This window comes from Arvicola amphibius, chromosome 11 (assembly GCF_903992535.2).
Source record: "Arvicola amphibius chromosome 11, mArvAmp1.2, whole genome shotgun sequence".
Classification (NCBI taxonomy): domain Eukaryota; kingdom Metazoa; phylum Chordata; class Mammalia; order Rodentia; family Cricetidae; genus Arvicola; species Arvicola amphibius.
This window is the reverse complement of record NC_052057.2, coordinates 14,422,179-14,436,123: the sequence shown is the minus strand read 5'-3', so window position 1 is coordinate 14,436,123 and position 13,945 is coordinate 14,422,179. Positions and strand designations below refer to the sequence as shown.

Below are 13,945 nucleotides of genomic sequence, written 5' to 3'. Positions count from 1 at the left end.
AGCTTTCTGCCTTTTAAACCAAAGCTTTTTCATGTTTGTTAATCTGATATGTCAAAATTATCAAGTTCTTTCTTATAACGTTCCTAGTGCTAATAGAGATCTGAAACTTTTAATTGCCAGATTTTTTTGATTTTTAAAACTATCTTATTTTACATATCAATTTCAGTTCCTCTCCCTCCTGTCCTCCCGCTCCCCACCTTCTTCCCACCCCACCCTCAATCACCTCCTCAGAGAGGGTGAGGCCTCCCATGGGGAGTCAACAAAGTCTGTCACATCACTTGAGGCAGGACCAAGGCCCTCCCCCTTGTATCTAAGCTGAGCAATGTATTCCTCCATAGGAAATGGTTTCCAAAGAGCCAGTTCATGCACTAGGGATAAATACCAGTTCCACTGTTACTGGTCCCGCAAACTGCCCAAGCCTCTCAACTGTCATCCACATTCAAAGGGCCTAACTTGGTCTTGTGCAGTTTCCCCAGCTGTCAGTCCCAGTCAGTGAGCTCCCACTAGCTTGAGTCAGCTGTTTCTGTGTGTTTACCCATCATGATCTTGGCCTCTTTGCATGTAATATCGCTCCTCCCTCTCTATGACTGGACTCCAGGAATTTGGCCTGTTGCTTAGCTGTAGATCTCTGCATCTGCTTCCATCAGTTACTGGATGATGACAATTAAGGTGGTCATCAGTCTGATTACAGGAGAAAGGCAATTTAGGTACCCTCTCCACTATTGCTTAGATTCTTAACTGGGGTCATTTGTAGATTCCTGGGAATCTCCATAGTACCTGATTTCTTTCTAATCCCATAATGTCTCTCTCTCAAAGTATCTCTTTCCTTTTTTCCCCTCTCTGTCCTTCACCCACCTTCCCAATCCCTCATGTTCTCCCCCAACTCTCTTCCCCTCCTTACTCCCTTACCAACTCCCTTACCACCCTTCCCTATCCCCCCACACTTGCTACTTTACCAAAGAAATCTTGTCTGCTTCCTCTTCCCGGACACGGGGTTAGGGGGGAGGAATCCATGTATGTCTGTCTTAGGGTTCCCCTTACTCCACATCCTCTCCAGCATAAGCTATCCTTGGTGTTTTTGATCTTAGCCATTCTGACAGGCATAAGATGGTATCTTAAAGTCATTTTGATTTGCATTTCCCTGATGGCTAAGGATGTTAAGTGCCTTTCTGCCATTTGAGATTCGTCTGTTGAGAATTCTCAGTTTAGATCTGTACCCCATTTTTAATTGAATTATTGATCTTTTGATATCTAGTTTTTTGAATTCTTTGTATATTTTAGACATCAACTCTCTGTCCAATGTGCAGTTGGTGAACATTTTCTGCTATTTTGTTTTGTTGACTGTATCCTTTGCCTTACAGAAGCTTCTCAGTTTCAGGGGGTCCCATTTATTATTAATTGTTGATCTCAGTATCTGTGCTACTGGTGTTATCTTCAGGAAGTGGTCTTTTGTGCCAATGCGTTCAAGGTTACTTCCCACTTTCTCTTCTAATTACCAGATATTTTTAAACATAGAATATACAAAGACATGAGTTGAGTGTTTGATGTCTTTCAGCTACAGGACTAGATAGCCCTGGGTCACCTGTAGTCCTGGGTTGTCGCTGTGTTTACTGTATTTGAACTTTAGTAGTGTTATCATCACAGCTCCTGGAAGCCACAGCGATGAAATGGTATTCATACGGATATATGCCTTCTGTTTACTATCTCAATCTGCGTAGTGTAAAGACATCCATCTAAAAGAATGTATTTATTTTAGGGCTTGGCCTTGAATTTATTTTCTAATGTCCATTCTTATTGACATTCTTATAATCAGTGAGCAAGTTTTTCCTGTGAAAAACCTAGTCTAGAGTCTGTAGACTGGGTTTTGTCCTGTGACACTTTCCTGTCTGGTTCTAAGTATTGTTTCTCTTTACATTTACTTTTAATTCATGTTTTCGTTCATGAAAGCATACATGGGAAGGATTAGTGTCAACAGAGCACATGCTGGAGAAGGCATTCCCCTTTGAGTAGAGCCATAGCCCTCCAGCACGTGACTGCTCTTAGTAACTGCACCCGGGATGCTCGGAGGAGCAGTGATGAGCTAACAAGAATAAATTTATACTCCGCTGAAACATAAAACGAGGGGCAATTTATTAGCTTAGAAAGTGGCCTCGCTCTCTAGTCTGAAATGTCTGTGTCTGCAGTGGAAGGCCAGGACTCAGGATGCCTAAGAGATGAATTATTTATGAGGAGATTACTTAGCAAAGAGAAGTAAATTATCCTGAGTACTATTTCATCCAGGGCCTGGGCAGACGTGATGGGCTATCCTTGATGCATAGCAAAGATTAACTCTCCTGGGGACTAAATCACCCAGGGCCCGAGCTTCCATATCTGTCTCTCCTGGACAGTTTTGTGCTCTTAGTTAAAGTTTGCCTCTTTAAAAAGGCTGTCCATGCTAGCCACCCTTTCAATTGGTGTCAATTTCCTTAGGAGTTAAGTCCACTAATTAAGCTAGAGAACTGTCACCAGGAAGAAAATGCCCCTTGGCAATAACATTCTAGACACTGCGGGCATCCTATAATACATATTGATTAAACTAGTTTAACTCTGAAACCTTACCCAAGAAGTTTGGGGATGTGATAGATCCTTGATACATCATTAGCTTTAGAAGACAAGATGTCCTTTGTTTTCAGGATGTTTTCCCACATAAACCTGGCACAGGTTATTTAGCCAAAGACTGACTGATATGTTTGGCAGATAATCCCTGTGTTCAAAAGGAGAATTGTAGATAACCCTGCACAATTTGGGCATCTGTGTTAAGATTAGGAAAGTATTATCCAATTGTACCACCAGGTGGCAGTATTGCACAAAGCCGGGCATTCTGTGGGCCTGTGATGAGGTCCAATTTTATGGTTGAACAACAATTTTCTCTTAGGAGTTTCTGTCACTTAACTAAGGAGCAGCTAGTGATTTTACAAACACGCTCAACCATTGAACAACTCCCATTCTCCAATCCCAGCTTTTGATGGTTTTAATTTATATGTTTATTTGTACTTTTGTTAATGTTGGGGCTGAAGAAATGGCTTGGTGAGCAAGAGCTCTTGCAAGCATGAATATATGTGTTTAGATTCCAGCACGCAGAGGGGAAAATACCAGAAAAAAAGCCAGGTGTGGCCACATGTGTGCTGTGTGGCAGAAACAGGGGAGCCACTGGGTCCTCCAGGCGGGCAGCCTGGCTCCAGGTTCAGTGCATAGAACAGAGCTCTGTGTCCTCCCCCAGCCTCCATGCATGTATGCCAACACACACATGGAACACACACATACAGTGGATAATTCGCATGGGAAAAAAACAGAGTGAGGTTAGTTGGCTCTGTAATGAGACTGTTATCTCTGCCACTTGAAGAGGGAGAATTCCCCAGCTTCTCTGCATCTTTTCAAGGCAGTTCAGCCTGTGGTCAGCATCTCCTGCCTGAGTCCTATGCTGGGGTATAGAGACAGGTCATCTTTATGAGGAAACATGGCCTGCCAAAAGTTGTTTTACTGAGTCTTATTGAGTTGACATGTGTCCCCCTTTCCCCATGCAGAATATTGGGCATGCCTTTAACTCAGTTTCATAAATGTGCATCATAACTTTATCTGTATGGCCATGTACCTTCTAGACCCAATAGATCAGAGTTATTCAAATGTTTGAAATCTAGATGACATGGAAGGGGGGTATTGACTCCAAAATAGAATAAAACTGCCAAATAAAGTTTAATAACTTTCTTCTTAATGCCCATAAAAGTTAATGTTGTGGTTCATGTGAATATCATTGATTATTAGGTTCAGTCTTGATAAGCATGCCTTCATTCAGAAACAGTTTGTGGCATAGATTTCTCTAGTTTGTAATAATTTCTGCTTTTGTTTGATGACTTCCCAGAAGTGTAGCCTTCAGGATCATCTTGTTTATAGTAGTAAAAGTCTCTCCCATGCATGCAGCTTCTTTTAGCATGAAAATGAATTCATGTTTGAATCAAATAAAATGCTTAAGCAATGAATGAATCTTACGTTACGAATTAATCCATCTGGGATGAAGGGAAGGTTGAGTGCATCAGGTGCATGTCATGTAAGCATGAGGACCTGGTTCTGTCTCCAGAAGCTCATAGAAAAGTGTGGTGGTGTGTGTGTGGTCCCAGCACTGGGGGAAGCGGAGACAGGTACGATCCCTTCCCTCACTGACCTCGCCTGCTTGGTGGGCTCCAGGCCAGTCTGAGACCCTGGACCAAGAAACAACATAGAGAGCACCTGAGGAACAACACCCAGCATTGACCTCTGGCTTTAACATCTAGCATATGCACACACGCGCACACACACGCACATGCGCACAGAAATAAACTAATCACACCACATAGGGCTTTCCCTTCTACCAAAGCAACTATAGCACTGACAGGACCTGAGGAGCGGGTTTCAGGTATCTGACTTTAGGTAGCACAAGGGTGAGCATCCTAGGATGAGTGTTTCTCCCAGTCCCCAGCCTTATCTGCCTGGACCCGTTTCCTGTGCTTGCTGAGTGGAGGTGTGGCTGGGCTGAGCAAGCAACCACCGAGGCTAGCTACACTCTCTCCGCGGGCCTCCCTCTCATTTTCCTCCTCTCAGATTGTGCACACTGTTCCTTGGCGGAAGCATCCCCTTCTGTCCTCGTCATGTGTCTGGCTGTTATTATTCTTCGAGTCTAGAATTTTACCTCCAGAAAAATAAAACTAAATTGTAAGTCCTAAATAAAAGATATTGTGCCTAGGCACCGAATCTAAACTAGACTCACCTCTCCAGTCCCCATCATCCTTATGTATTTCTTGTCAAAGTCTGCTATTATTAATAATTGTGTATTTATTTTAAATATGTGCTATAACGTCTTCATTGAGACAGCAAAGCTCAGCAGCAAAACTACAGGGCATTTTTCTCCCTTGGTAGCTAGGGCTTACCAAGCAGTGTTTAATGAGGTGGCTAAATTGATAGGTCTCCAAATTGAAGATAAAGTAATCTAAAAAAAACTTAATTTATGCATAGTTCATCCTCTAGACATTTTTCATAGAAATATTTGTTTTGAACTTCATTTTAAAAATGGGTGTTAAGAAGTATATTTAAGGCAAAAGAAAATAGAAAGTAAAGGAATTGAACCCATAAATATAGACCACAGAGATAAAGACTACAGAGAATTGACCTCCCATTTGTCTTTTTTATATTGTATTTTAATTTTAACTTCACGTTCTTACCTAATTGATTCATAGAATCCCTACAACCTAGCTGCTAATCAGCCACTCCTCAGCCACCTCCTCTGTCAGGAAGATTGACGTTTACCTGAGTCGGCACGTGCCACTGGTTCCCTCATGGCAGGGACATTGAGTTATCAGTCTTTGTGCTCCCAGCACTCGTAACAATGTGGGCCATACAAACACTGCATATAGTTTGAAAAAAAAAGCGACAAATGTAGTTTTATTCTTACAGAATATGATATACCTTTCTTTTACAAACTCTTGTTTATTTCAAACTATTTTAAGTAATCTTAAAAGATAACACACGAGTCCATCGATGGATGAGGTGCAGATCCATACAATGGAATATTATTTAGCAACTACAAAAAAATGTACTGATACGTTCTAACATGTATGGCTCTTTAAAATACTAGGCTCAATGAAAGAACCAACCACAGAAAACCATTACTGCATGGTCCGTCACACAGGAAACCATTACTTCATGGTTCTTTACACAGAGATCCAGAATACACAAAGCCATCATCAAGAGGTTAGAAAAAATAAGGAGTGATTGCTAAGAGACATAGAATGTTGGAAGGAATAATTAAGATATTTTGAAATAGATCATGATAACTGTTGTCTAATTTTCTAGATGTGCTAAAATCCATAATATGGTGTGTAAATTGTAGCTAACATGGATATATAAATATTTTAAGGATAACTTTCTGAGGCCAACTAAATATTAGAAGTATATTGTAACATTTTTATTATTATAATTCAGACACCAAATATGTATATATGTGTGTGCATGTATGTGTATGCATGTGTATGTGTATTTCAATAGTATAAACAGTGATATAAGAAAAGCATAGGAAATGAAAAAATTCCCTCCATACTTGTATTTGTTTTTGTTTCTTTGAGTAACAATTTTTTTCTCATTCAGGAATGTGGAGCCTTTTGAGATAACTATCATCTCAGAGGAGACTTACTAGAGCAATCATTGTTCAGTATTAAATATTAAGAAACCCATCCTCTAAACATGGATTATGCTTAGATTGCTGTGTTGCATTTTCAGTCGGTAGAACCAAGCGACGTGAAACATGCGACTCCAGCATCAGGACCAGCATCAGTCACTGCTGAGCCACCCAGCACTGGAAAGGAAATAGACCCTGACAGCATCCCCACGGCTATCAAGTACCAAGATGACAATTCTCTAGCTCATCCAAATGTGAGACCCTTAAACCTGATGAATCCGCTCAGAGTCACCCAAGCAGTCCCCGTTTATTCTGACCCTGGGAAGACATGCAGGAGAGGGTTCATGGCTTCTCTTTGCTGCAGATGGGCAGCTGGCCTCAGGCCTTAGAATTGTTTACATATATTTGAGTATGATGTTGTCTACACATTTCCTGCCTGCTAGAATGATTCTGTACTTAAGAAACATGGTCAAAAAAGGAAAATAGTTTTCCTTTTTTGTAACTGGCAGTAGAAGTTCTAGTGCAGGTCAGCTCTGGTTTTTCAGGTGTGAGCCGTCACTAAGTCACTAAGACCATTTACTGTCTTTGAGCAATGATGTGATTGGTGTTTCTCAGAAATGAACTCACAGACATAGGATGTGAAATGGCCAGTCAGTGAAACAACGTTCAGGTTGTTCCTTTGCTCCCCAGCTGCTGAGCGCTAACTCGCAGTGGGTGGGTTGGGCAGCAATATAGCCTTCAGCGGCTGAGCAGTGCACACTGCTGTTCTGGGAGGTGTCCATCACAGTGATTTGTGTCTTGTCGCGTCAGGTCCGACCAGCCGACGCACAGTAACATTTGCCTTCTCCTCTCTTTTACTGTAGTTATTTATTGAAAAAGCTGAAGCTGAAGAAAAGTGGTTCAAGAGATTAATTGCCCTCCGACAAGAAAGACTCATGGGCAGTCCTGTGGCCTGAGCAAGAGACGTGCGGTTGAGCTGACATAGCCTTGAAAATTGAGGGTTTAAATACTAATGTTGACTTTTACTCCTAAAGTGACTTAGCCAATCTCATTTCTTCCTTCGTGTTCAACTGAGTATTTGCTGTTTCTAATCAAACATTGTGAATAGTGAATCTGTTATAAAAGATGTGAGTGTGTGAACATATTATCTTGTTAATAAAACTAATCATAAAAATGTCAGTGTTGATGTAAATGAATATTCAGTAGTGAATTTCATTACAGTTTTTACAAAGTCATGTTTCTGACCCAATATTGGATAATTATATGAGTCATGTTATTTAGTATAAGATTTCATCTCCTATGTATTATAAAACTCTTTTGAATCTCTTATCTCAGCTTTTTAACATTTTTGGGTCTCATAAAAGGCACGTTTTATGAGATCAAAGCAATTACCATGTTAGATGTGAAGGCAACATGTTTGCTAAAACCTTTCCCTGTGCCAAGTGTGGTATCAACCCTCTAATCCTAGTCCTCTGGAGGCTTAGGCAGGAGGATCTCAACTCCAGTCTGCATGTCACTGAAGGGCTCGGACACGTTGGAGTACATGATGGAGCCTTGTCTGAAAAACTTAGAATTAGAGATGGGTTTGTATTCAGTGCTCTTTTGAAAGCTGTAAGCACCCAGTCCTTTCCTTTAGAAATCACAAGCCCAGTGCATTAGTCACTGCACTGCTGTGACAAAGGCCTGGCATCACTTCAGAGAAAAGGCTTTTCTCTATGGCCTGAGAAGGCCGTGGTCAGCTGGTTCCACTGCAGTCGGGCCTGTGGCAGGCAGAAGCATAGCATTAGGGCAAGGCACAGGGAAGCCGCTCAGTTTCGGCTGTCAGGAAGCCAAGAGACAGCATACCCTCCTCTCACCTGCTTCTAATCTGTCCCTCCCACCTAGCAGCCTATCCAGCTGTAGACTCCTGCTTTAACCCATTGATGAAGTTACAATCCTGGGATCCAGTAACTCTCGCAGCACCACCAGCAGGGAGAAAACCAAGCCTTGAGCAGTTGAGCCTTTGGGGGCACTGTGTAGAATGCCTTTCTCTGTAGCTGAGCAACAGAGCTCACTGCAATCCATACTAGATGTACTGAGAGAAGGACGGATCCTTGCTGGACAAAACTGGATTTCAACCCCAGGTACAAATGCTTCCTTGTTCCATTTTGCTCTGCTTGCTTTCACATGGTCTCTATAAAGGCTAGAGCTTAAGACACAGCCATGGGAAGGCCTTGGGATACGATACATTTTGATTCTGTCATTGTCATACTTTAGAACCACGGAAATTCTTGGCTCTATTACAAATGAGAACTACGAAGAACTTGCGCTCAATTGCAAGTGTCATGAAGAAGTTTGTTTAAAATGCTTGTTTTTATGAAAACATTTTTCGGGACCTTAGTAGAGGCTGTCTTCCTCGGCTCTATAAATAAACATACCCAGTATGAAGTCAGCTCTGTGTCATTGTTAATGCACATACACAGCTTCACGGTCATGGTCTCAGGAGGGATTCGTGTTTCTGAAATACTTTGCTTGTGAATTTGTTGTATAATTTGTACACTGTAGATGTGCTCTCACCTCTTAGGAAGTTCGTGTCTAGGGAAGGATGTAGGTGTCGGTTGGCTGTCGGGAGCCTACACAATTTCCTCAGTATGTTGGAGGCTCCCCATCTGTGCAGCAATGAAGACCCCGTGACCGACTTTATAATATACCTTCCACTCGCGTTCCTTCAGGACAGGGACATCAAATGTGGAGACTTGAATTAAGAGGAATTTGGATTTTAAAGATCAGTGTTTTGTGGGAATAAATCAAATTGAAGTTGGTTGGTTTTTTTTTAAGGGAACAAATAAACTTGATCCTAAAGAATTCAGTGACTGCTTCCTCCTTCATTTCCATATCTCATTAATTTTGTTTCTCTCTAAAACCACAACATGACCACAGAAGCCAAATCAGATTTAATGAAGAGACTTCATAGAACATTATCAAACGCATTGCCAAACTCAAGCTAGATGATGCACCCTGGCCACCTTTAATATCCCAACATAATAAGCCTGTAAAATACAACCATCTTTTTCATGTTGCTTGATTAGTGATAATTACCCAGCTTGTAAGAGACCTTAAGTGCACCGAAATAGGATTCTTGCAAACAATAGGTGCTATTGCAAGTTAGGTTTTTATTTCTGACGCCAGGCACACTGCTAGGAAGAATAGATCAAGAGCGTTATTTCTGGCGCTCACTTTATGAGGGGACAGAGTGCTTGGATCATTTACCTACTTGACTTGAGCATCCTATCTAGCGTATGAAGTGAGGATATTAATAAATGACCTTCCTGCTTTGATTTTTGGGGAGGGAGAAATAACATTAAAAATGTTCATAGAAAAATACATTACTTAGCCCAAGTGAACATTTTGACTTGGGGAGCATTTTAATGAAAGACAAAATGAGCAGTTGCTTGGGCTATGGTTTTAAAAGCTACCCTCCAGTCTATGTGTGTTTCTCTGGACTTTGAGCTGATCTTGGCAATAGCCCACAAGCCTGCTGTGTGTTCAATCAGTCTTCTCTGATCTGCTTCCTTGACAGCACCATGAGGTTCTGTTCTGTCCTGGGAGAGCTGCAATGAACCTATTTAGGAAATCCAAAACTTCTTCATGGTCTTGTTTACCAACTTAGTCATGAATATTACTCTGAGTGCTTAGTTTATGCTCAATGCACTATAGGGACCTTTGGACAAACACAAGGTGTATCAGTGAGGGTCCTACCCTCAAGAGGCTAAGCTACCAAGCCTAGGCATGCCAATAATATAAGAAATCTAACACATACTAGCAGGAGAGAAGACTGGGTTATGTAAAAGAAAAAGCGAAATTAGTCCGAATTCCAAAAAAAAAAAATCAAGAAGGCTTCATGGATGAGATTGCAACTAGTCTAAAACTGGTCTTAGACAGCCAAGAAGCCTGGAGCCTCCAGCTCCACAGCCTGACTCATCATCCCCCCCCCCCTTTTTTGCCTATGCTTGGGTCTTTCCCAGAGTTTTTGGTTTAGACATCAATCAAAATTCTTGTGATGAAATGACCAGACAACTGTTAGATACTCCCCTAAGGAAACTCACTCTTGGAACTCCCCTGTGGAAAGTGTGTCCTCTTCATAAGGACATGGCTGAGGCTTTGCAAGAGGTCAAGAATAAAAATAGAGATAAGAACACTGTGAATCTGAGTATTATCCTAACCTTTGCCATGAAGATGGACTTTTAACATTTCATCTCCAATTTGTGGTAGTTTTTTTTCCCCTAAATTAAATAAAAAACGTCCAGACATATTACATCTCAGGACTACTTTTGCTAACATTTTACCCCAGAATTTGACCCAGTGTTTGACATAGAGATCATGACTATATTTTTTTTTAATTATGAAAGACTTTCCCATTTCAAATAGCAAGTATTCTTAACTGGCTGGTTATTTAAATTGCTCAGTTAGGGATAGGGTATTTATGTCCATTTCTTATTGCTGGGGTAAAATCCCGGAGGAAAGCCGCTTCTAGGAAAGAGGATTTACTTTTCCCCGTGGGTTTGAAGGCTTCAGTCCATCGTGACTGGAGAGCATGGCAAAGCAGCTTCTGTGGTGTTAGCAGGAAGCAGAGTGTACCCCTGGCAGCAGCAAGGTGTTCTCTTTCCTCACCTTTGAGAGCAGTGCTTCTCAGCTTTCCTGCTGCTGTGACCCTTTAATACAGTTCCTCATGTTGTGCTGACCCCCAACCATAAAAATATTTGTGTTACTACATAATATTGCTGCTGTTATCAATCATACTTTTAGAGACAGAAATTTATTAAAGGGGTTGTGACCCACAGGTTGAGAACCACTCTTTTGGACCCTTCAGGCCACTTAGCCTATGGGATGATGGCAAGCACATTGAGAGGTCTTCCTTCGGTCCATTCTGTATATACGCTCAGAGACACAGCTAGAGGTATACTTTACTGATCTAGATACTTCTCAAGTCAGATTGACAGAGCAACTGTTATCGTGGTAGAGTGCAGGATACGAATTCAGGCTTCAGCACCAAAAATACACAGTAAATGCAATTAAAATAAATGTGTCAAGCTCATTGGAATGAGTACAAAAAAATAAATTTTACAAGCAACCTAGTCCTTTTTCTCTGATTTAAATATCCAGTGTTTTTAACCCTACAAAATTTGGCTCCCATGACATGTACGATAGGTGGTATCCTCGCCTTTCGGGATTAGCATCTGCCAACAGTGGCTCTAGACTTTAAACAAGCATCTCATTAGTCCCATATTTTCCCAGGCTTTCATTAAAGTCTACTTTTCATTGTATAATGTGCATTGAAAATTTTTAAACCGTAAATTTTTTCCCAATACCAGCATAATAAAAGACTGGTAGGTAGTTTTGTTCCTTTCTCTGTTTTGTTTTGGTTTTTTTCCAGTGATGTGGGTCTGACCATTCAGGATCTACCGAACGCTGGCCTCCTGTGACTTCCTCTCCTTCCAAAGAGATAGATCAGTTTTCAAAAACTAAAAGTCGCCAATGTAGTAAGACAACACTTTAAACTCCACAATGTACCGCCTTATTTTTAGGTCTTCGAGAGGACTGGCAAAATGAAAGCACTGCAGTTCTCAGAGTGGTGAACTGAGCTGACCCTCTCTTCCTGGGATCCTACGCATGGTACTCGGATAAACCCATAGAAAACTCTGCCTTCAGAAGCCTTTCCACAGTGGGCTGCCAGGGCCTTGTATCTAGCAAAATCCACGACCATGTCTGTCTATCTCTATGATCCTAAAAAGTTAAAATGGAGTTTTTAGAAAAGCACAAATGGTTCCCAAATACCAGGACGATGTGTTGAGACAAGTGGGGTATTCTTGAGGGTTTTTTGGTTTTGTTTTGTTTTTTTTTTTTTTTTTTAAAATCTATGGATAGATCGTTTATTTAGACTTTTTGTAGCTTAAGTGATTCTCCCTGACCTGTAGAAGATAAATTGTCAACTTTGTAATAGTTGGAAATAATGGTTTTCTTCCAAAATGCTGTATGCTTAAATGACCAGTGTCTACTCACCTCAGGCAAGAAAATAGAAGTCATCTAAAGTTATCAAAAGTCTTATAAATATGCTTTGCTGCACTTCACAAAAAAACATGTTTTAGAAGTGTGCCATCGCGCAGAAATAGCAATGTGAGCCCTGTGCCATTTAATAGCTCTCTACCAAGAGCCCTTGACCCTTCAAGGGGAGACTCATCTTCCCGTTAGCACCTGTTCTCAGCGCCTGTGCTCGTCTTCAGCACTGTGTGGCCCACATTCAACGGGGGCACTCATGCAGGCTTTCGGCAGACCTTTATAGCTGGCGATGAGACGGGGACAGGTGACTGGCACATATGCTATTATTCACAACAGGCGCTAATGTGAAGTTCTGGCTTTAGGTATTTTTTATCTTAAAAATAACTCTGGTACAATTTCCAAGAAACATTCAACTAATTCCTAAGTTCCTCGGGAGGATATTTAAACAGAGACCTATGATATCTTTGAATAGGAGTGATATTAAAATATGTCTTTTCTCATTTGAAAACCTATTTTGGAGTTACCACAATCTGTGTCAAAAATCTCTGTCAGTTTTTGTAATAACAAAGGCAGCATAGATCAGTAGGAGTGAAATGGTAGGTTTCAGTTCTAGAATAAACCTTGTAAATTAAATGATTGCCTACCATCTTACTAGACTGCAGGTTCTTCAACGTTCCCAATATTTGTCAATATATTTTAGATAAATTATATTATGAAAACATTTCAGGTAGCAATAAATCTGCTCACTTGCTAGCTTTGAATAAAGGAAATAGCTTTCTTATAATGTAAAATGCGAATTATTAAATTATTTTTCTTGTCACAGTTGCATGGGTCAGGCTATAGGCATACCTGCCACTGAGCCTCACACCCTGAGTTTGACCCCCTTTCTCCCATATGGGACATGATGAAAAGAGAGACCTGACTTGCACAAGTCATACACTGAACTCGCCTCATGGAAAATAGGCAGAAAAGAGAGTGAGATTATGGGAACAAAGTCTAGACCTTCAACGGCACCCCCTCAGTGACCTAGTTCCTCTAACCAAATCCCATATCTCTGTTTCTACCACTTCCCAAAAATGTCAGCAGATTATGAAGCCATTTGTAATTAAACCAATGGATTTAGGTTAGAACTCTCATGATCCAAACACTTCCTAAAAGGCCTGCCCTTGAGAGTTACACTGCGGACCACACCTTCAACACATGAGTTGGGGGGATATTTAATATCCAAACTGCAATGGGATATGCAGTATTTCAGTTCATTCATAGCAGAAAATTTCCTGGTAATTATGACGTGAAGTTTTTTCCAAAAGCCAAGTTCTCTCGAGAAACCACATTTATATTGAAGATCCTACAAATTGACTAAAGCCATGTGATTATGGAGAGATGGAATGTTGCAGATCAAGAGCCAAAATTATCTTAGGTTATCATCAGTGCCTCTTAATAACCATTTACCAGCAATCTCTGTATCTAACTAACACATCATAACTACAGAGTAAAACTTTTAGTATGTACCATCAAGCTCAGCAAAAAATAAGCTCCCACCAACCTTTAAGCTAAGCATGCTATATGGTAACCCCTGGAACCCATGCGGAGGTTTCCCCTTGGCTCTACTGGGTCTTCCTGATATCCCCACAAAGGCATTTGATAAAAAACACTGTGGCATCTTGAATGAGAATGGACCCATAGGCACAAATGTTTGAATGCATGGTCTCAGATAGTGGAAGT

At 41.0% G+C, this 13,945-nt stretch overlaps 1 protein-coding gene across 1 annotated transcript in view; it reads left to right on the top strand.

The window, feature by feature from the left end:
* The window catches only part of Rsrc1 (arginine and serine rich coiled-coil 1), a 288,071-nt gene extending 280,695 nt beyond the window's left edge, over positions 1-7,376 (top strand). Inside the window, exons 9-10 of the mRNA XM_038348299.2 lie at positions 6,286-6,438; positions 7,048-7,376. Of these exons, the coding sequence (XP_038204227.1) occupies positions 6,286-6,438; positions 7,048-7,140 (246 nt within the window). The 3' untranslated portion in view covers positions 7,141-7,376. The remainder of the gene's footprint in view (positions 1-6,285; positions 6,439-7,047) is intronic.
* The last annotated feature ends 6,569 nt before the right edge of the window (positions 7,377-13,945 follow it).